At 36.3% G+C, this 22,136-nt stretch overlaps 2 protein-coding genes across 3 annotated transcripts in view; both read left to right on the top strand.

Annotated features, from left to right (window-relative positions):
* Positions 1 to 221: 221 nt before the first annotated feature.
* Positions 222 to 5,745, top strand: dph3 (diphthamide biosynthesis 3). Its single transcript, XM_079840641.1, has 3 exons — positions 222 to 429; positions 712 to 786; positions 4,208 to 5,745. The coding sequence occupies exons 1-3, from the start codon at positions 322 to 324 to the stop codon at positions 4,280 to 4,282; spliced, it is 258 nt and encodes an 85-aa protein (XP_079696767.1). The 5' UTR covers positions 222 to 321; the 3' UTR covers positions 4,283 to 5,745.
* A 2,390-nt stretch (positions 5,746 to 8,135) lies between these two features.
* Positions 8,136 to 22,136, top strand: part of nck2b (NCK adaptor protein 2b) — a 66,011-nt gene continuing 52,010 nt past the window's right edge. The window contains exon 1 of one of the 2 annotated variants that reach the window (XM_079841498.1): positions 8,136 to 8,344. The gene's annotated coding sequence lies outside the window, so the exon portion shown is untranslated. Of the gene's footprint in view, positions 8,405 to 22,136 lie in introns of both variants that reach the window. The other variant, XM_079841499.1, reaches the window with a different exon arrangement.

Below are 22,136 nucleotides of genomic sequence, written 5' to 3'. Positions count from 1 at the left end.
CTACAACACTACATTAAAAGTGTGGCTACTTCAACATAACCTAATTCTTAAATGGCTTAAGTGACTTAAATGGAAGAAAATCTTACTTTGGGAAAGTTAGGCATGTCTGCATGCACATAGACTGGATAACATCGATTGCAGGGCGACTTGTGTAGCATCGGGTGGATAGAAATGTGTCTCCTCCCGGTGGCTAAATTGTGAATAGCTGTTTGTTGTAATTCGCTTTCACCACGTCAAATTTGTGCGCCACTTATGTCACAGCGCAGCGGCCGCATGTTGGATCAGCACCGGCGAGGGTTTTTAACCAATAACTGATTAAAAATGACCGTGTTTCACGACGAGGTTGAAATTGAAGATTTTGAGTATGATGAAGAAACAGAAACATATTATTTTCCTTGTCCATGTGGTGACAGATTCGCAATAACGAAGGCAAGTTGTTCAAGCAGAATCGGTTCTGTCACTACTGGATTAATAATTTCCAGATTTATCTTTTTCTGACATTTATATAAATATGTGTGTACATTTCTATATAATCTATATGAAGAATTGTATTTTAATCTGTAATCGTTGTTGCGTTTAACAGTGGTTGGTATGAATAAAGTATTGGTTCATGGATTAAGCTCAAGAGTGTGAGAGTTTAACTATTGGCAAATATCTGTAGGTGAACTGAAAAATGCCTACTGTTCTCTAAACATTAAACTGTTTTTTCAGGAGGATCTTGAGAATGGTGAAGAAGTGGCCACCTGTCCGAGCTGCTCACTAATAGTAAAAGTAATCTATGATAAGGTAAGATGTTTAGCATTTTCTGATCTGTGTCCAACTTGGCATGGTCATTTATCTGTTGTTCTTCACTGGAAAAATAAATAAATAAAATAAGGAGCATTTAATAAACAATCACACCAGAGTCCTCTTGTGTGATAGCTTTGGCTATAAACATGAAAATTCAAAGGGGGAGGGGTTGAATATTGCTGTATTTATTATAAAAGATTCTTCTGTCCACATCATTGTTTTGTTTTTTTAGTTAATGTACCTGTGTATTCTGCAATAAAAATACTTTCCGGACCTCTTGCAATGACCTCCTCTTTTCTCTGATGATGTGTTTAAAGGGTTAGTTTACCCAAAAATGACATTAATGTCATAAAACTGTCATTAATTCACCCTCATGTTCCAAACCCATAAAACTTTTGTTCATCTTCAGAACTGAAGATCTTTTTGTTGAAATCTGAGACCTTTCTGTCCCTCAATTGAAAGCTATGCAACTACCACTTTTGCTTTATATGATGAACAGATTTAATTTATGCTTTTATTCACATTTATATCAGCAAACATCAACAGAAGCTCAACCGAACCTGCTTGACAAACCTCACTTGTTCTTGCGGAAGCCCAAAAGTTCTGCATAACACACGAGAATAAACCTCACTGGTTCTTGCATGTCAAGCGAACATGCTTGAGCTTCTGTTTACCACACCTGATGTGTGAGTTGATTAGTGTTTATGTAAATAAAAGCCTAAATTCAATCTGTTCATCATATAATGCGATCGTGTCTCTTCAGAAAATGTGGACTAAACCGCTCAATTCATATGGATTAGTTTCACAATCTCTTTATGAACTTTTTGAAGCGTGGTAGTTGCGTAGCTGTCAATGGAGGGACCGAACGCTCTCAGATTTCATCAAAAAGATCTTCATTTTTGTTCCGAAGATGATCTTTGGGTGATGAACTTGCATTTTTTGGTGAACTAACCCTTTAATGGCACAATCCAACAATCAAAACAAATTCCCAATGGACAAAATCAAGTCCCATTCTACATTTTTTGTTTGTTTGTTTGAAAAGCCATTTCACTCGGATATAAGACAATCACAACTAGCCATTTCATGACGATTTGCCAAAACAAGGCCTTTATATAGTATCTGTTCAACTATTGTCAAGGAAGACATTAAGGCACGTCAGAATCCAATGTTAGCTTCACTGCCTGTCTCCTTAAATACCATCATCTGATCGATTTTTGAAGGCAGCATAGATGTATCCTTCACTGCCTTTGATATCCCACAATCCTGTGCTTTCCATTCTGTCACAGTTGAGCTTAAAAATGTCTGAACATTTTGGTTAGTGGTCAGTTTGTGTAAATGTATGTTTTTGACCAACGTTTTCCATTTCTAATGTCATTTCTAGTAAGAAATGACTATTGTAGTAATTAAATATTTGCTTAGTTTTAACCAAAGCTCGGCCTATTTTGCGATTGATCATTATACATTTAAGCTGCCTCAGAAGTCTCTGAAATCAGTATGTGAGGTACCTTCATACACAAACGATGCCTACAAGTCATTGCCTCATTAAGCAGCGAGGCAGCTAATTTTTCAAACACAGCCGAAAGAGGTGTCCGAATTGAGGTGGTGCTGTGCAGACTGATCGGTGTATGACATCAAAGTCCTGTGAGAGCGATTAGAGAGTAGACTGTTCTGTGTGCTTTCCAATCGCTCTCGCTGTACTTTGATGTCATATACCAGTCAGTCTGCGCAGCACTGTTTCAAGTCAAACATTAACTTTTTTCCAAAGTTACTTGCCACTCAGAATTTTCACTGGCCACAGTTTTCACATCGATACCATGGGGGACAACTGCTATATAGATATTTTTATAGATATTTTCTGGCAGCAGGTATATTAGGCTGCTGTCACTTTAAGACCTGACGCAAATATCTTTTATACTGCTATATGCATTTTCTTTCTCAACTGTTTACGTTTACTTAAAATATAACTGGCTGTGTTTACAATACTCGCCAATACTGGCATTTTGACATTATTCTGTGTCTATTTCAATGTTTAAGCGTAATAAGCTAAGAAAAAGAAGTTAAGTAAAATTATGCACAATACATTCAATCCCATGCTGAAATTCAAACCCTGTAACAACAATATTAATCTGGAACAAATTAAATGAGTAAGAGAGGGGAGGTGGGTTTGTGTGTCAACTCGCTGTCGGAGAGATGAGAGAGAGAGAGAGAGAGAGAGAGAGAGCACAGCTGGTATCGTGTATCTATTCTGTGGGAAATTATTATTGGAAGCGTTTCAGATATTTCAGTTTCGATATGTATTGAAAAATCTTTTTTTGACAACACTACATTGCGCTTATTATTTCAGATGCCTTTTTAAAAGACTACAACTGAAAAATGTACACTGCTGTTCAGCTGCATTTATTTTATTAAAAATACAACAACAAAAATGTTATATTGTAAAATATGATTAAAATGTAAAATAACCGTTTTCTATTTGAATATATTTTAAAATGTAATTTATTTCTGTGATGCAAAGATGAATTTTCAGCACCACTACTCCAGTCTTCAGTGTCACATCATTCTAATATTATTATCAATGTTGAAAACAGTTGTGTAAAACATTTATTTTAGGATTCTTTGATGAATAGAAAGTTCTAAAGAACAGTATTGATCTAAAATAGAAAGCTTTAGCAACATGGCACTACCGTTTAAAAGTTTTGGGTCAGTAAGATTTTACTACAATAAATTATACATTTATTCAGCAAGGATGCATTAAATTGATCAAAAGTAACAGTAAAGACATTTATAATGTTACAAAATATTATATTTAAAATAAATGCTGTTCTTTTGAACTTTCTATTCATCAAAGAATCCTGAAAAAAAAAAATTACACAACTGTTTTCAACATTGATAATAATCATAAATGTTTCTTGGGCATCAAATCATCATATTAGAATGATTTCTGAAGGATCATGTGACACCGAAGACTGGAGTAGTGATGCTGAAAAATCAGCTTTGCATCCCAGAAATAAATTACATTTTAAAATATATTCAAATAGAAAACAGTTATTTTATATTTTTAAAAATATTTCACAATATTACAGTTTTTTTGTGTGTGTGTATTTTTAATAAAATAAACGCAGCATTGGTGAGCATAAGAGACTTATTCTAAAAACATTAAAAATCTTACCGATCAAAACCTTTTGAACAGCAGTATATATATTATCCAATTACACAGAATAAAAATTCAACCAGACAAAAGAGTGACTGTGTTACACTCCATGGCTGAAATCCACCCGCATTTGTGCATGTATAAATCATTTATAATAAATGCTGCAATGTTCCATAAAAAATGAGTATTTTGTTTTCATGGTGACTTTAAATGTTCTGAGATATGTTATCACGTTAGTTTGTTTAAAAGCTTATATTTTTGTTGTAGGAGCAGTTCATGTGTGGGGAAGTAATTGAAGCACCAAAGACGTCAGAAAACAAACTAGAGCTGGCCCAGAGCTGAGATATCGACATGGCTCCTCCACCTGATTCTTTGCTCTGAGAATGGACTTAATACGCACATCTGTCATTTCTCAGTTACTCACTACATATGCAGATCTTTTGTGAGGGAACTGACTGGATCTGATACGTTTTGCGCCAAGATTTTGCACATGAAGTACTATTCTGTTAAAGCTATTTATTTTTTTTAAAAACCTTTTAAAATATGCTCTGTTCTTGTTTGAAAATAAAATTCTCTGGAACTGAGAACGTACTGTAATACCGAATGAATTGATCTCTTCGTATGTAATTTGGTGCCCTTCCTGAAATACAACCTGCTGCTCCTTTTCAACTCAATCTTATTGGAGATATATTTTGCTTTTCAAAAAGTTAAGGGAAAAAATACCCCTTCACTAACAGAAATTCTTTCCAGTATCTTCTTGAAAACATTCAGTTTTAATAATTCAGTGTTTGCCAAACAAAAGTTACATAGCTTTTTTATTTTGTTTTACTTTTAACGTAAAAGTAATTTATTTATACTATTGTTTGTCAATGCTAGGCAATATGTAGAAATAACATTGGTAACAGAGTTTGACGGTAACAGGATTGACAATTTGAAACGTTTTAGCCAAAAACTTGCTAGCATAAATACTAAGAGCACATTGCACTAATGAATGATTGAAAGACTTTTAAACAACCCACGGTGATCAGTGATAAATTATGTTTTCCTTTTGATATTGTGGTAACAATTTTGACGTTTAAAAAAATAACTTTCTAGATTAAAATGTTTTCTCAGAAAGAGCACATACCTTTCAGTGCTTCAGATTTTATCACTGAGGGAAAGTGACATAATTTCCTGTATCTTATATAGTTGTGGGAGATAATTCCACCAATTAAAGGCAAAATATGATTTTATGGACCTTTTTAAGTTATTTTTAAACAATTTAAGGTTGAAGAATTAGGAAAAATACTATTTAGGGCTTTTATAAATAAAATGAATTAAATATTACTAAAATATTTTGAGTACACAATGATACATGCATTTTCAGCTATATGACAAATATAATATATACAAATATTATATTGTTATGGCCTGTAACATCTTGTGATCCATGACAATGAGTAACAAATTAGCAATTTGAAAAAAGCTGCAAAATGACACCAAATGTACCTACAATTATAGAATCACACAGATCCTTTTCCATCATGGGATTATTTAATGGATTTATTTTTAATTTGGTTTGAATTCATTTTGTATTTTATTTAAATTGTATGAATTAAACAGCATGTAAACTCTTTTATTACTGGAAAAACCTTGTTAAACGTGAAAGTATTATACAATAAGACATTTATCCAAGAACCTTTTTGGCAAAAGGGGTTCTTTAAAATTGAGTCAAGAACCATAGACAACTGAAGCCTTTTTTTCTAAGAGTGTGCAATGTAAAAATATAAATCTACAACATGTCATGCTGAGCTGCATGAATTCTGAAACAAATTCTGTTCTTCTTGGTATTATCTTTGGACACCAGAGGGTGCTATTTGTTCAACAACAAAGATAAAACGTACAAAAGAATTACATATTTAACTTTATGGTAGGTAAGCCTTCAGATACATAATTTTTTTATGAATTTGTTTGTAATTTAACACTGAAGTGGCTCAAGAACATAAGTTAAGTAACTTAAGAACGGAAGACATGCCCCTGAATCCCTGATGTCAGTTCAAATTAAAATCTGTATTTCTAACAATTGTGGAGCAAACCAACCTGAAGGAATGTGCTGATATCAATAATCAAAACTTAAATACAGGAAATTCCTCAACAATAAAAAACTTAAAGCTGTCATTGCTATTAAGGGGTGGCTCTAAAGAAGTAAATGGTCTTTTTACCGGGTCATTTCTAAAATATTGTTAGATTGAGATCAATTTTGAATCTCATCTGCTTTGAAATAAGTCAAAAATTGGGATGTATGAATACATTTTGAAAGCCTGATTTGTGCAATTTCATTATTTTTTAAACATTTAACACTAAAACAAAGAAAACCACCAGAAACACTGTTGAACGTTTAGCCTGTAAGAGCTTGGTAGTGAAAATCTAAATGGTTTGCAGTTACACTAAAAAAATGCATACATTTAAGTATTATGTACTTGATTTGCTCAAAGAAATTCCATCCATTTGGATTACATACATAAATGAAAATTCTGCACTCAAAAAAGCATGCCATAATATATTTTTAACTATTTGATTTTATTATTTTTTAATCTTAATTTTATTATTTTATGTTAAAACTGTGTAATCCAAATGCATGGTAATTTTACAAGCAATTCAAATACATAAATCTTACATTTGGACAAATATTCTGTGTGTGTTACTGTGATTGTGTATTATATTAACATGGTTGGATGGTTTGGATTTGTGAATGCAACACTATTTGTCTATATACAAATAACATGGAATTTATAGTTTTATTTCTTTGCAAAAGTAATGAGACACCAATTTGCAACTGAAAGTGTCTACTCTTTTGTAAAGTTTTAAAATAAAACACTCTAATGTAACTGAAAATCCGAGATAAGATGTGTGTCTTTTGCATGACTGAGCCAACCCTGGAACAATGCCATGAATTAATCTTTTTAGTGTTCCCATCCGGTATATTCACAAATCATAATTTGGCTTTCATTGATTTCCTGTCATCTCATTTTTTTTATTTGGCTTGTCAGCAGTGTGTGTGTGTGTGTGTGTGCAGTTTTCTGTCCTTCAGATGACATTGAAAGACCCATCTCTCTGATGACTGTGGCACCCCTCATGAGCTAGCAGCAGGAACACTGCACTCAGTCAATAACATTTCAACTCACTCTCTCACTGAGCTGATCAGAGATTGGATATGGGCTGCCAGCCACAAACACACATACACACAGACACTCCCCTCAGAGAGAATCTGTGCATAAAAAGTCAAGTCAAGGATGATCAGTGTTCACACAAACGCCAATAAAGCACATGGTCATGGAAAAGCAAACACTATTTCCATTAGGCACGTATAGCCTCTGTCTCACAAGCATTTTCTGTGCCCTCCAGAAGCTTGCGTTCTTCAAGTGAATGGCGCCTTGTGGTGCCACCCTTAAGAGTCACAAAATCACTTTCATGGACCTTTATTGACTGTTCCCTGCTGGTGGAATGACCTGCCTAACTCAACCCGAACAGCCAAGTCTTAAGGCATTTTCAAGAAACGGCTTTTCCGTCAACACTTGACCCTGTTGCCCTATTGTTAGCTTGATTGCTTATTGTTCTCCTCATTTGTAAGTCACTTTGGATAAAAGCATGTGCTAAATAATTACATGTAAATTTATTTACAGTTTTCCCATGTATGGTAAGACATAAACACAACAACAAAAAATGTATTGACAAAATTAAACTTTTGAATCTTTTTCAGACATTGCTATCAAATGTACACATAATAATCACTTAATCATAACACACTTTGAGATTAAAACCAATAGATCATTACCTTCAACTGCAATACATCATTTTTAAAGAATGTCTAAGTATTTTGAATGTTGTGACAATATTTTTGTAATGTTCATAGACTGTAGCGAGTATGAAGGTAAAAAGAATAATGAAATGTGGTGTTATATTGGAAATGTTGGATTAGGAAAATGAAGCTTCATTTGCGTTCTGCCATTTAATTTTTTTTTAAAGTTATTATAAAGTGTTAAGAAAATGTATTTATAACTCGGGGTCCCTTTGTTGGTTGAGAGTCTAGGGTGATATCTCACTAGGTTTTTAGTACACAGAAACATATTGCAAACAATAAAGTTGACAATGCATTTGAATCTTGTATACTGCCCTGGGCAGTCCATCCCTGGCAGCGGTGACGTCATCGAGCGCTGGGTTGAGCAGCCAGCAGAGAGAGAGAGAAAGCGCGAGAACGCTGCGGCGGAGTTCCTACAGGGCCTGCGAACGAAGGACTAGGAGGACAACGAAAAGCACTCGGAACGGGATTTCCATCGCCCTCTTTTGCATGCACCCAACCCGAAAGGCCGTTTCAATCGGCATCCCTTCGTTCCCCTCCGAACTGTCCAGAGGCAACCTGTAAAGGTAAAGAACGACGAGCGCGTAAAGTTGGTGCCGTGAGCGTGTTTGGCAGCTTCACGGGAGGTGTGTATTCGGTGTTTCGTGGTTCACTGCAATAGAGGTTTCGAGAGGAAAAAGTATTGCCGAAAAGCGAAAGCCTTATTTAATTCACTTATAACCCGACATAAGACTCTTTAAGTCACACACAGTGATTTTGTCTTCTGAATTTGCCGCTGGTTAAATACTGAATGAAGCTTTTGTGTGCTCGCGCCAGTACAATAGCAGCGAGTTTAATAAGAACCGAGTCTTCGAATCTTTCCTTGCGAATCAGAGCGCATTGCTGTTATGGTCAACCAGTTGACTTTGTGCTATATTGTTTGTTTTTCTGTGACTGTGCAACATTGCATCGCAGAGCACATGTTTTACTTGTCTGTGTAGTAGACTTTGTTTTTGTCATCGTAATATATGAGAGAATCTTGCAAAGAAACACTGCAATCGTAGAATGATGCAGTTATGATGTTTTTGGATCACTATGGGAGGCAATACCTGTGGGTCCTGCAATTGTTAAAAAGTGTATATTTCTTATTCTTTTTTGTTATTTTAATGTATTTTTTTACTTGAACAGACACTGATAGCTATGTTTTTATGTGGACAATATTATACAGAACTGTTTTTTTGACGGAATGAGATAGCAGACGTAGTTATTATGGTACAAAAAAGAAAAAACAACAACAAAACAAACTGCATTATTATAAATATTTAATCATATTTTGAGTTAAACTGTTCGGTGGCAAAGATCACATACATTCCTGAGACTGTAGTTTACATTTTCTGCTCAGTGCATTTTGCCATTCAATTAATTAGTCTTAACAAACCATACATCATTAAATGGTAAGTCTCATGCTCATCTAAAAATAATTATTGCTTAAAAATCATGCTTAAAAGGCATAGTTGAGCAAAAAAATAAAAATTATGTCATCATACTCTCCCTCATTCCAAACCTGTATGCATTTCTTTACTTTGCGGAACATAAAACATGACATTTTGGGGAACATTGGCACCAAAACAAATTTGCACCCCATTGACTTATGTTCAACAATAATAAGAACGCAATACAGTTCTGGACACAATGGTGAGTAAATGAGGACAGTATTGTTGGGTGAATGGCTTGAATGGCAGTTAAGCCTAAAGTCAAATCATTTATGCAAACAACACTATACAATATTAATATAACTTTTAAATAATTGACCTTGCTTCCTGTTGAACATGCAATTGTGTTAATGCAGTTGCTTGGTGTTGTTGGTATTTAGGGACCCACTAGATGGGAATTGATTGGTAGACTTGACAGTTGAAGTAGAAAAGTTTGAATATCGAATTACAATATCGGTCAACATGCTCTGTTTGTCTCTCACTTTAGCTTCTGTTACTCAGCCTCTACCCTTGTGATATTTCTGTGGAAGCGAGCATCCCTGGCTCTCTCTGCAGTATTCTAGACAGTGTGCATGCCGGAGATAACAGAATTGGAATGTTTGTCTAAATCCTGTAGTTCTCTCGTTTGCTATGAACAGGGCAAGCATAATGAGCTGGCACCATTTCCCTTGGTGTTTTTATTTGCGGGCTGCAGTCGATAGTGGAAATCCGGTTGGTCATACATGCATTAATAAGTACGTCAATATCACAGGATGAGTGTGTTAAATTGGTCAACTTGCATCAGCGTCGGATGCTGTTCGTGTTCAGCCATCTCAAAGACTTCCTTTTCACAGATGAGATTGAAGCTTAATTTAATTCTTTTTGTACATGTAAAAATGGCATATAGGCATTTATAAGGTAAATGTGCTTGTCATGTATTGGGGTAACTAATAATACTCTCGTCAGTTTTGGATTTTAATAGAACACATTTTCACTCCAAGCAAATGAATTAGCTGTGGCTCTTAACAGAATCTTTTACAATGGCACATTAACCCTATAAAGCCTGACATAAAAATATATGTAAGTAAAATCTATTTCTTTTAATGGAACCCTTTTTTGAACCCTTTGCAAACATATTTTGTTGAGTGTCATATTTATTACATAAGGCTTTTATCATGACACATATATGATATAGGAGAAAATGGAGTTCATATTCGAGGAAAAAGACCTCAGTTTTTTCTCCAGAGGCCCAATTTGGTGCAGTTGCTGATATTTATGCCAAATGCAAGATGAAATTCTAATAACTTGTTGTTGTAATGTAAATCAGTGAGATATTATATACAGTATAGACCTTATGCGGCAGAGAAACAAGCACACAGCCATCTTTAGAATTTTGTTTTTGAACTTCCATTCTTGCAGTAGCTCTGTATATGTGTTAGAGGTCTTCTCATTCCAATAATTTGTACCCGAACCCGAAGAGACCCGTAAATGTGCTACACGGAACAGACCCGGACCCATCTATTGTTTGAAAGCTGGGTCCATGCAGACACAGACTCGACTGGACCTGATCATATTCCACAGCAAACTGTTATTAACACGTCAACAAATAAGTCGCAAAACTTTGTTTTACCTACCCAACTCTTTGTCTTGGCTCTAGTTAGCAGGCTTCTCCTTTGTAGCTGTCTGTGATGCATACAATCCTTGTTGACAAGAAAGTTCCATCCATGTTATTCAGCGGCTACATAAGGTCTATTGCAGACTGCATATATAAATGCATATGAATTTAATTTGGCACTATCCACCTTATTTTTCACGCAAGAGCGGGCACCGCCATTTTTTTACTATAATGTGTTAGATTTCCAGTTATAGTAGTCGTATTGTGATTCAGTAGTTTTGCAACAACCAGTGTTTCCCCTACCATTGTTTTGACGCCCGCCCCCTCTGTAAGAATTACAACAATCATTTGTCATTAAGGTCAACAATAAGGACTGCCTGATGGCCCGGTGCCAGCTTGAAAGACACTCAGACCAGTTGACTGAACTGTCACTAGACATGTGCCGGTATACGGTAATACGATATATCACAATAATGAACATGCACGATATTGTTATTGTGGGCACTTCAAAATACAATGAATAATTATTAATTACGAATTATTCCGATTTTTAGAATGCATTTTAAGAATACTTTGCCCATCAACCGTTTAAAATTAACAACACGTCAAAGAGGAACGAGCACTGATGTAAACAAACCCAACGTGCATGAGCAGCACATGACGGAACGAGTGAAGGAGACGCACTGAATGAAAATGCACATTCGCTCTCTGACAGCAGAGGGCGCTGACGTTTCCCTGGTAATCCTCGCAAACAAAACACTCGCACTACTAAACACACAGTTATTCAGATTTCTGTATTCGCTACGGTGCTCATCACATAACCAAATACTTAAAGACTTAAGGCTATTCATTTTCAAACTTAAACATTTTATATTTTAATCTGGACTAAATTACATGCCCTAGATGTTGTTTGAATATGTTCTGATTCTTTGTTGTTCAGTCACACACTCTATTATTTAACATTATTCATTCATGAACAAACTGACAATGACAAATACTTCTAAAGCATTTATTAATCTTAGTTAAATGTAAATTTCATCATTTAATAATGCATTAAAATCAAAAGTTGTAACTGTATTATTTAATGGACCTGAGCTAACACTAACTAACAGTTGCTTTTTTAACTAACGTTATCAAAGAAGAATAACTTCTGTAAAAAATGTTAATGTTAATGCATTAACTAGTGAGACCTTATTGTAAAGTGTTACCTATTGTTCTTTATAATTCTTTTGCAATTTATTCAGCTTTAAATATTTGTTTACTTTATAATTTTTTTTGTGTATAGATTTATTGTATTTAAATATTCAACCTGTATGACAACACTTTATTTGAAACTTATTTCTATATCGTGATAATACCGTATACCGTGAATCGCAACATGAAAATTTGATACCGCCATATGCCTATCTGTCACTTCCCCGCTCGAGCCAGTGCTGCATCTTCATGGAAGTTGATAATTTATGCATTTTTAAGCCTTGCCCATTAAAATATTTAAGCGCACATAGACGAGAAAGTGTCTCTCAGTTTAGTACTCATGAAGCACAGCAACACAAATAGGCGCCAACGCGCAAATATTCACACAAAATTATGTCAAAAATGCCTGTCTTGTAGAGTATCATCGTAAACTGACTTTTGGTCATGTTTACAAGTTTCATGGCCCACAGAATATCTTAATTGAATATCTGAACATGCAATATATCAAAAGAAAGAACAGACCCTCTGTTTTATTCTAGATTCAAAAATTTGTTTAATCAACACTTGAATGTTGCAAGTTTCATGATTAAAGCAAAACTGAGCATAAAGTTGAGAAAAAAATCACGTTTTTGTAAAAGACTAACGTTACGTCCGGATGTGATTCAGATCAAAACACAGATGGTTAGATCGAGTCAACACCCTCAAAGCTTCATAAAGCTTGTCTTGGGTCGACATTTCATTCAGTAACATTAGGCAGTTTTGTTTTATATGCTGTTTATTGCTTAATGTTGATGATTGCGTTATTTCACATATGAATCTGCTTCCATATATGAGATTGTTTGTTTATGCGTCTTCTTCACATGTCTTTTTGATCAGTAGATTCAGTACTCATTCAGTAGAGGCGTAATAGCGCCCCCCTACCGTATAACAGGGAAAGCGGAAAATATCGTCAATGGCTAAATATTGAGATGACAAAAGACAAAATAAGGTGGATATGTCTCTGTTATAGGCCTATTTAAATATAATATATGTAAATACTTATTTTACTTAGAGTTGTATGTGTATTATATGGGTTAGAATGAAAAGGCCTTTTACTTGCTTAAAAAGCTATCAATCAGACAACAAAAACATGATACATTACGCTTTAAACTGAACTGGATTTCAGTCTTATACATACACCAGTGTAACTGACGTTCTGCGCCGTCACTGTCAGTAAGTATCCCCTTTGGTCGAGGGAGTGTGTGAAAATAATTATGCTTTCACTCTCTCCTGATGCGCTTGTTGCTGTTTCTTGTCTCTGTTGGGGTCAGCGCTGCCAAAAATAACATCCTCTCTCCAGGTTTGAACTCCAGAATCTTGCCCCATTGGGAGTTTAATTGCTGATCATGAAACAGCATTTCAAAGTCTTTCCGATTGATCTCGATGATAGTAATAATAAAGTAGTCCACACTCAGCATTTATGATGGTTCAACTCAGAACCCAATTTTTTTTTTAAATTACACAGTGCAGTTTTAAGGCATTTATACCCCTTTTCCACCAAGGCAGTGCTAGAGCTAGATCAGCCAGAGCCTAGTTTCAAATCGGTTCTTTGTGTTTCCACACCCAAAGCCCCAGCTCCGAGCCAGGAAAAGTGGTTCTTAAGTAGCACCAAAACATTGCTGGGCTAGAACAGGGCTAGAAGTAAGAACCGATTACGTCAGGCGCTGGGGGCGGGGTCAACAAGACGAACACAAACTTGAGATCCGCCATTGTTGAAATAGCAGCTAATGGAGCTAACAGCTACTGTTCGTTTGTAATCTCCGTCTATACAAATTACGGCGAACTGCATGAATGCGTTGGATTCGCTGTGTTTTCGTTGTGTTTTGATGCCGATGTAGGATCGTAAAGCCATGTGAATCAATAGTAACGCAACGTTTGCATTGTTGATGGAAGGCTTGTTCGCAGCGGTGCTGTGCAGAGACCGATCGCCGTATGACAACGAGTCCAGCGAGAGCACACGACTCCTTTTGATTCACTCATGCGTTTTTTTTTTCTATCATACGTGGATCGGTCTACGCAGCGCCGATGCATCTCGAACAAGCCTGGTGTGTTTGTGTTTCCCGCTGCCCAGGGTTGCCAGGTTTTCACAACAAAACCCACCCAATTGCTACTCTAAACAAGCCCAATCGCGTTTCAGGGGGGCTTCCCCGGTAGAAAGCACATTTGGGGGTAAAATATGTGTTTTTTTGGCATGGTTGCCTACTTAAATTCGCATTCCCGGGGCTAAATATCACATAATTGGGGTCGCCTCAACCCGCGGACATGAAAAACAGCCCGCGGCAACAGTGATGAAGTAGCCCAACTTGGCAACACTGCCGCTGTCTCGCTAGCGTTGCTGAGAAAGATGAGACGTATACAGTGACGTAAGACCTGGCTCTGTTGTGGCTCTCAGCAGGTGGAAAAGCAAACCGGTTCTTAGAAGGCTCCTCAGTAGAACCAACTATGAACTGGGACTAGCTCTGGCTCTGAACTAGCTCTAGCACTGCCTTGGTGGAAAAGGGGTATGAGTGTACATGATGTTTTTGTATGTAGCTTAATGAGACATGTTTTTTGTCATTCGCTATTAATAAGTTCAAAACAAACAGTAGATACATCAGAACATACTCAGCACATTGTTTGTTAACACCGATTGCACGTCTGGGTCTGAACGCGCTTCTTGTGTATGAAAAGTACCTGTAGTACACATGACGGATGACAAAATCGCAAGAATTGCTTGACGAGTGCTGGCAACTATACATGATTTAAAAGTGTTCTGTTCATTCGAATATTGATATAGGATCTGTTGTTGTAAAAAGTGTTTAATTTTTTTATGTTTCTCCTTAAACTGGTATAAAATGACTAAATCAAGGCTATTTTCCCTCATAACTAGTACTATAACAAACCTAAATGTGCAAAAAAAGATTTAATGTAAACAACTAGTATTTCCTTTGTTGACTGGCAGCATGATTGTTTAGTTGACTAGTTTCACACAGCCTCATTTTAAGCTACTTTTTTAAAAAGATTTGTAATTTTCTTTAACAAGGACACTCTTATTTGTCTTACTAGCAGTGTAGCGAGTTATGTAATCAGATTACATTTTTTGTCAAGTATCTGGTAATGTAGCGCACATTTTTTTTTTACAAAAAAATGTCATCAGTATGCGAAATAGTAATTTTTTAGTTGCTTTAAAGTTTTCCCATTTATTGACGTAATGGCTCAAATGACTTACTAAATGACTTGAGTTATACATTTGTTTAATTTCTTTTATATATTTTATTTAATGCAAGTAAGTGTTGAACTTTCTTCCAGAATGGCAACACAGCTGAAAGGTTTGTTTGAGCTGTGCTCTCTACTGTACATTTGCAAATTTGCATTTCCCTCAGCCTGAGGCTTTTTTAAAAAACAAACAAGCAAGCCCAGCCCAAGTGAGAAAAAGCAAGGCAAAAGTAACGCAACACACTACTTACTTTCCATAAGCAGCAATATGGCATTGGAATTCCAGACCAAGGCTCTATCTTCACAGAGGCTCAAGCATTACTTCTTGTTCTAGAAAATATTGAGAATGAGAAGGGCAAAAAACAGAACTTTTTAATTGCCTCTGACTCAAGATCTTGTCTTCAAGCACTTCAATCCATACAGACTGACCCCATAATTGTCGAAATTTTAACTAATTTAGATCTTTCAAAGAAGGAAAACTTTAGTATTATCTTTTGCTGGGTTCCAAGTCACATTGGATTCACTGGTAATGAGAGGGCGGACACGGCTGCCAGGGATGCGCTTGACCTGGATATATCTGACGGTCAAAGACCACCTTCTGATTTCAGACCTTTAATTAACATTACTAACAAGTGGGAGAAGGAATGGGAACGAATATAAAAAATAATAAACTGGATGAAATTAACCCCAGTATAAAAAGAAGTGTCTTGCATAACTTCAAAGTCATCTTTAGTATACGTGCCAACTGGTTAACTCAAGACATACACTTGAGGTTTCTATTGATAGGCAAAGTTCCTCCTTTATGTCTCTCATGTTAAGTTGCTTTGACTGCTAAAGGTTCAAGGTTCACCCCTCCCTTTCGAAGCACATAGAGAAGCTACGGTGGCCAACACAGGACAAAGATGTCATCGTCTGAGACAGCAGAGATTAGCTAGCGCTCTGTAGAGCAGTTTGTACGTTCAGGGCTACTTTAGCAACACAATGGCGTAAAATGGTGACTTAAGGGGATCCGTGATGTATGTAGATAGAAATATTTCATTCTATGAGTCTCAAGGTAATAAAAACAAAACGGTTCATTATGTAAGGTCTTTATAGACCACAAAAAAAACATAGTTATGTATATTATATTGCATTCCTATCAATAGATCCTCATAAATACTACACACTGCACCTTTAAACATAATTCTGTTGGACTGTAATTTTTATGATACTGCTAGAAAATGCTTTTATTCAGAAACATGTTTACATGATATATATCAGTATGTATCACCCGAATGTATTTTTGATTTTCTATCTTATGTCAAGTTGAAATGTTTTATATAATAATTTAAATTGTATGGATTTTGATATTGACCTTAATAAACAAACAAGCTTACTTTCCATAAAAAGTTAAGTAACTCAATTAGTTACTTTTTAAGGGAGTAATGCATTACATTTAAAAGTAACTTTGCCCAACACAGCTTACTAAAACATTAAATTCTCAATTGCTGTGTGTACAGAATTGTTGTGAACTTGAAATTATAGTGTCATTTTTAGAAAATTCTGTCTTTACAGTCTTATGCTCTCTCCCATGCAGAGAAGGAACAGAGCAATTTGCAGCTCAGCGTGGATGATGCATATTTTATTAACAGTCTGGGAAAATGTAGCATCTCAATATTTCATCAGTGCACAGCTTGTCATCTGTGCCAGGAAAAAGTATGAAGCCCTCCAAAAATAGGCTCTGTTAAAAGTTACCATGAAGAGGACAAATTACACGAGTTGTGCTCGTTTCTGACAGGGCATTATTAAAACTCTGGATCTCCAGAATGAGCCCCTGATGGGCAGGGATCTCATAAAAGACCTTGAGAAAGGTGCCTAACTTTGGGTACTGTTTGTGCTGCTCAAAATAATTGGAACAGAAAGATAGCTGTCAGGAAAAGATTGTCGTTGGTGCACTTTAATCTGATTTTGAGTCTCAGATTTGACAGTGGCAGATTATACAATGTCCATGTGTTCTGACTTTACGGGATATGCATTCGAAGCATCATGACAGTGTACTCAATGCATACTTTTGTCCCAACATGACTGACAGTGCAAATAATGGACGGAAACTGATTGTTCTGATTTTTGGCCATTGCGTCACATCTCCCACTGAAAATATTTATACAACCCTGCATGGTGTCCCTTCAATGTAGTGCCCCAATTGTGCCCAATTGCCCATGTGATTAATTCTGCCCTGTAACAACATTATCTAATGTCAGGGGCTTAAAAGGCATTTTCTGGGTTTAATTTAGACTCATCCCTATGTTTTATTTTTTTTAAATAGATGTTATGGCAAGGCACTTAATTGGGACCTATTTTTTGGAAGATTTAACAGCACATTATTTGTGCTGTAAAGTTGTTTAACCCTGTTTATGATATTAAATTATTGACTTAAATATATACGGAAACCATCAGAAAATGGTTTGTGTTTTAGGGCTGAGAAAGAATATTATATGTAACACTGCTGACATTGTTCTACATTAGACAAATACTAAACCCTGTGATATCTGAGTCCGTGACGGTTGCTAATATAAAGTTGATGATGCTGACTCGTCATTTCTGCAGTATTGTGGATGCGCCTGTAGAGAGAGAAATGCATGTTCAGTTAAATGTCATTCAGTAAGCGGGGTACTAATTTAGCTTCCACATTCAGGAGGAACACTTTATGCACCTAATAATAGCGACCATTTTTCTAGGTTAACGTTAGAGCGAGCGCCCGAGCGGCTATATAAAGTGGCTAACATTGGGCTACTACATTTCCAATGGATTTCCTCTCCGACATAATTACCATATGGACCAGATTATTTGTCTTTCACAAACGGTGGGACTTCTCACTTCCTGTGGAGTTTTTTTTTTTTTTTTTCTGCGACCAACCTAACCAATAAAATTATTGACTAAGGGGTCATTTACATTACACTAGTTTCAACCAAAAACTGAAAAACTTTTATGTGTTTTGGCCGTTCATTTACACGACAATACATTTTGCGGTCCCCAAAATGGCAAACTTTTGAAAATGGGATTCAAAGTTTAAAGGAATAGTTCACCCAAAAATGAAAATTATCCCAAAAATTATTCCATAATTTACCCTCAAGCCATCCTAGGTGTATTTTGACTTTCTTCTTTCAGCTGAAAAAATCGCACGCTTATTGTGAAATTAAGCATACACCATTTATCTTATTAAACACATTCATTTAGTCATAATTTTCTATATCCAAAAAGTAAACCATCAGATTGAAGGGTGATTCTCACAAGACTGGATTTTCTGCAGGCTTCAAGGATCATTGGAGACTCCAAAAGGACACAAAATAACTAAATATAAGGAGTCCATTTAATTCTATTATATAATAAATGTATACACCCCTAAGCACCCATGAATTACAGAAAAAAACTTTACAGAATTCACAGTGTATAGTATGTGTACAGAGCAACAACAAAGAGATTGTTTTAATTTTAGATGAGTCAAGCTGCGAAACCGAACAGGACCACACGGAGGTGCCAAAAACTCCTAAATCAACCGCTTTGACGGCATAAACCTACGATAACACAACAACGTACACATGACAAATCAAGCATTATCCTTCCTGAATGTGTGTGGAAACAACGCGAATGTACTGAAATGTGTCTGTACATAAATGCAGCGTACGATCAGTGATCGAAAGCACGGCACAATCGGTTTATTTGTGCATCTCACGCGCTTACTGTACAACTCCGGTAACGTTACGTCACAAAAATTACACTCTTCAGAAACAATCGCAGAATATGACAGAACTTGTGTTTCAAAGCAAAGCACACACTGGAATGAATAATTCACTAAAAATGCAATGTAAGTCTCTATTCTCTCTGATATGTCTGATGTAATCAGCCTGGCCTTCTTTACATTAGCGCTGTTTTGGACTGTTTGAATAAATTCGATCACTGGATCACTAAAACTTTCCCAGAGTTTTACTGCTTAAAATGGCCTGATGATCACAAACAGAGAAGCAGAATTGGGTTAAAGAGTTAGAATGGAAATGTCCTCCTTCCAGGTTTACAGGTGCTTGTAGATGCTCAGTGTAAACTCCCGACTTCTAACATCATCTAACTGCGTGACGGAAATCACGCTAATGAGCAGCTTCACGTACTTCTGTAATTTATTTGCGTCAAATTATTTTAACGTGTTAAGGACTTTAAATTAATCGCATGCGTTAACGTTGACAGCCCTAATAGGCTACATATACAGAAACTGACTTCCGGCAATGGCCGTACATGCATTCACAAGAGAGTAGAGTTCCGGTGGAAGGGTGCCCTCTGACCCGACTGATGGATGTATGATATAGGCGTAGTGTAACCTTAGAAGCACAGAGGATAGCGCAAAACAAACCGCCGGTCATGATTTAGAAGTCTAAAACGAGAAATTTTAAAGAACAATGTCGGGGGATTTTGGTATAAAGAAGAGGAGCTATGTCATACGTTGGGTCAGAGGTCACCCTTCCGCCGGAACTCAACTACTCAACTGTTAACACGCTACAGCCGTTGCCGGAAGCCAGTGATTATAGTTTATAAAGTTTTAAATATGGATATTTTTCTTACAAAAACACATCGCTTTTCTCCAGGAGGCATTTATTAACCCACTGGAGCCATATTATTTACTTTTATGATGGATCGATGGATAGGATACACTCTTTGGAGCTTCCAAAATTCGGGACCATTCGATGCTATTACAAAGCTGGAAAGAGCCAGGATATTATTTAATATAACTCTGCTTGTGTTTGGCTGAAAGAAGAAAGTCATATACACTTAGGATGGCTTGAGGGTGAATAAATAATAGGATCATTACAATTTTTTGAGTGCTTTGACAAAGATACAGTTATCGTCTCCGTGTAAACTACAAAAGTGCAAATTTGTAAAAAAAGGTGATGTCATGCGAGAATAATGCGTATTACGTGTTGAGTCTGTAGGCGCGTAGTGTTTCTTAACAAAGTGACGTCGCCATCTACTGGCCTGGTATTCATAATACAGCATTTATAGTCGTTTGGGCGAATCCATTTGAACTGGGAACGTTTTGACTAGGGCTGTAACGATTTGACCAAAAATAAAAACCTCGATTAATTGAACATTTGACCTCGATTACGATTAATGAACGATTATTTTGCTTTTTTTTTTTTTTTTGCCCTCATAAGGTTTTGAGTAAGTTAACTGATAAGGTTTGTACTGTAAATATTTTCTACTATTAAAAGGTGGAATTTTTTTTCTAATGAAAAAGTGCATTTCTTTGTGATTTTAAAATACTTGAAGGAAACGGTTCACTTTCATGGGGCAGATTTCTGCTTGTTGTACATCAGATACAGATACAGTAGCACAGTAGGCCTACATTACATTTATCTGAATGCATCAATGAGAGAGTGATTGTGTGTGAATTAGCCTACTCATACCGTCTCTATTCATTATTAAGCTGTAGTTTGTACTTACTGCAAAAGTATTAACATGTATGCCTATAACGGTTGAGTTTTTGAGCTACTTTAGTGTCTTTACTTTAGTCACAGGACAGCGTTGACACTGCGTTTCTGTGCTCCTCTGCGCGCGATCTTCATGGGATGTGCAAGCTTCTGTCTGAGTGTTCGTTTGTCACAATATATCAGGCATTAGTTCAACATAATACACATCTGATGGTCGAAACTCGCTTTAATGTTCAAACTGACAGGGCTTAAACCACATACAAATGACAAGCTTTGTGAGAGGACGCAGGTGAAAGAGGTCTGCCTTCAGGGCGCGCGCGCGCGCGCGTTATCAGAGACGCGACATGGCTGTGTCACAGAAAGAAGCTGAGCACTGAACGGAGAAGTTTTCCGTATTGTTGTTTTTGAATAGTGCACAATCGCTTTAAATGTTGAAACTGGCAAGCCTTTAAATGCATACTTGACAAACTTTATGAGCACGAAAGTGAAAGCGGCTTCGGGGCTTGCGCGCGCCGTCTGTGTGTGTGTGTGTGTGTCAGCGCGTAGGCTATAAGAACAGCAATTAACTTACCTGTATAAACTGTGTAAAACATGCAGTTACTATAGTGATTCTGAGCATCTATAAACACCGATAACTGCTCCTGCATCTCTCTGTGTGCCTGCAAACTGCACTTGATGTGACTGACGGGGCGGAGTCATGTGAAAACCGAAATAACCGACATGGGGAAAATACGTCGGTTGGAGGTTCTGAATGTCGGTTTCGGTTATTTTTCGATTAATCGTACAGCCCTAGTTTTGACAAAGTTGTCATCTGTACTTGAAAAATATATTTAGACATTTCTAGTATAAGCTATTATTTAGATGACAGAAGGTGGTAGATTGTGTAACAACAAATTTTTTTCAGCAAAATTTTGATCATGTTGATGATGATGATAATTTAGAGGACTTTGTGCATTGTCTGAACAACATCAGAAGAGTTTGATAGTGGTAGAAGTTTTTAGAAAAAATCTTAATTTTTGTGGTACCTCAAGATGCTGCTTAAGAATAACTTAATGTTGGTTAACCAAACCACCAAATTTGTTTGTCTTTTTATGTGAGGGAGTGGTAATCGTTTTTTATGATTTATGTGAGATTTTTAATCTCAGCTAGACTAGAGGCATAGTTTTAATCTGTTCATGGCCAGAATCCTTGTTTTAGCCATTCTGGCTATCTTACAAAAAATATTTATATTACAGTGATGAACTCATAAGGATGTACATAACCGTACGTGGCTGTGGTTACATGAGATATTTCAGTTTGTGCCTACAGTTTATGGACACCATAACATAATTATCTTCTCTGTTGAAGGGTTAGTTCACTCAAACATGAAAATTCTGTCATTAATTACTCACCCTCATGTCGTTCCAAA

The sequence above is a fragment of the Gobio gobio genome, assembly GCF_949357685.1.
Source record: "Gobio gobio genome assembly, chromosome: 17".
NCBI classification, from domain to species: Eukaryota; Metazoa; Chordata; class Actinopteri; order Cypriniformes; family Gobionidae; genus Gobio; species Gobio gobio.
The sequence above is the reverse complement of the archived record's forward strand: the minus strand, read 5'-3'. Positions and strand labels throughout refer to the sequence as shown.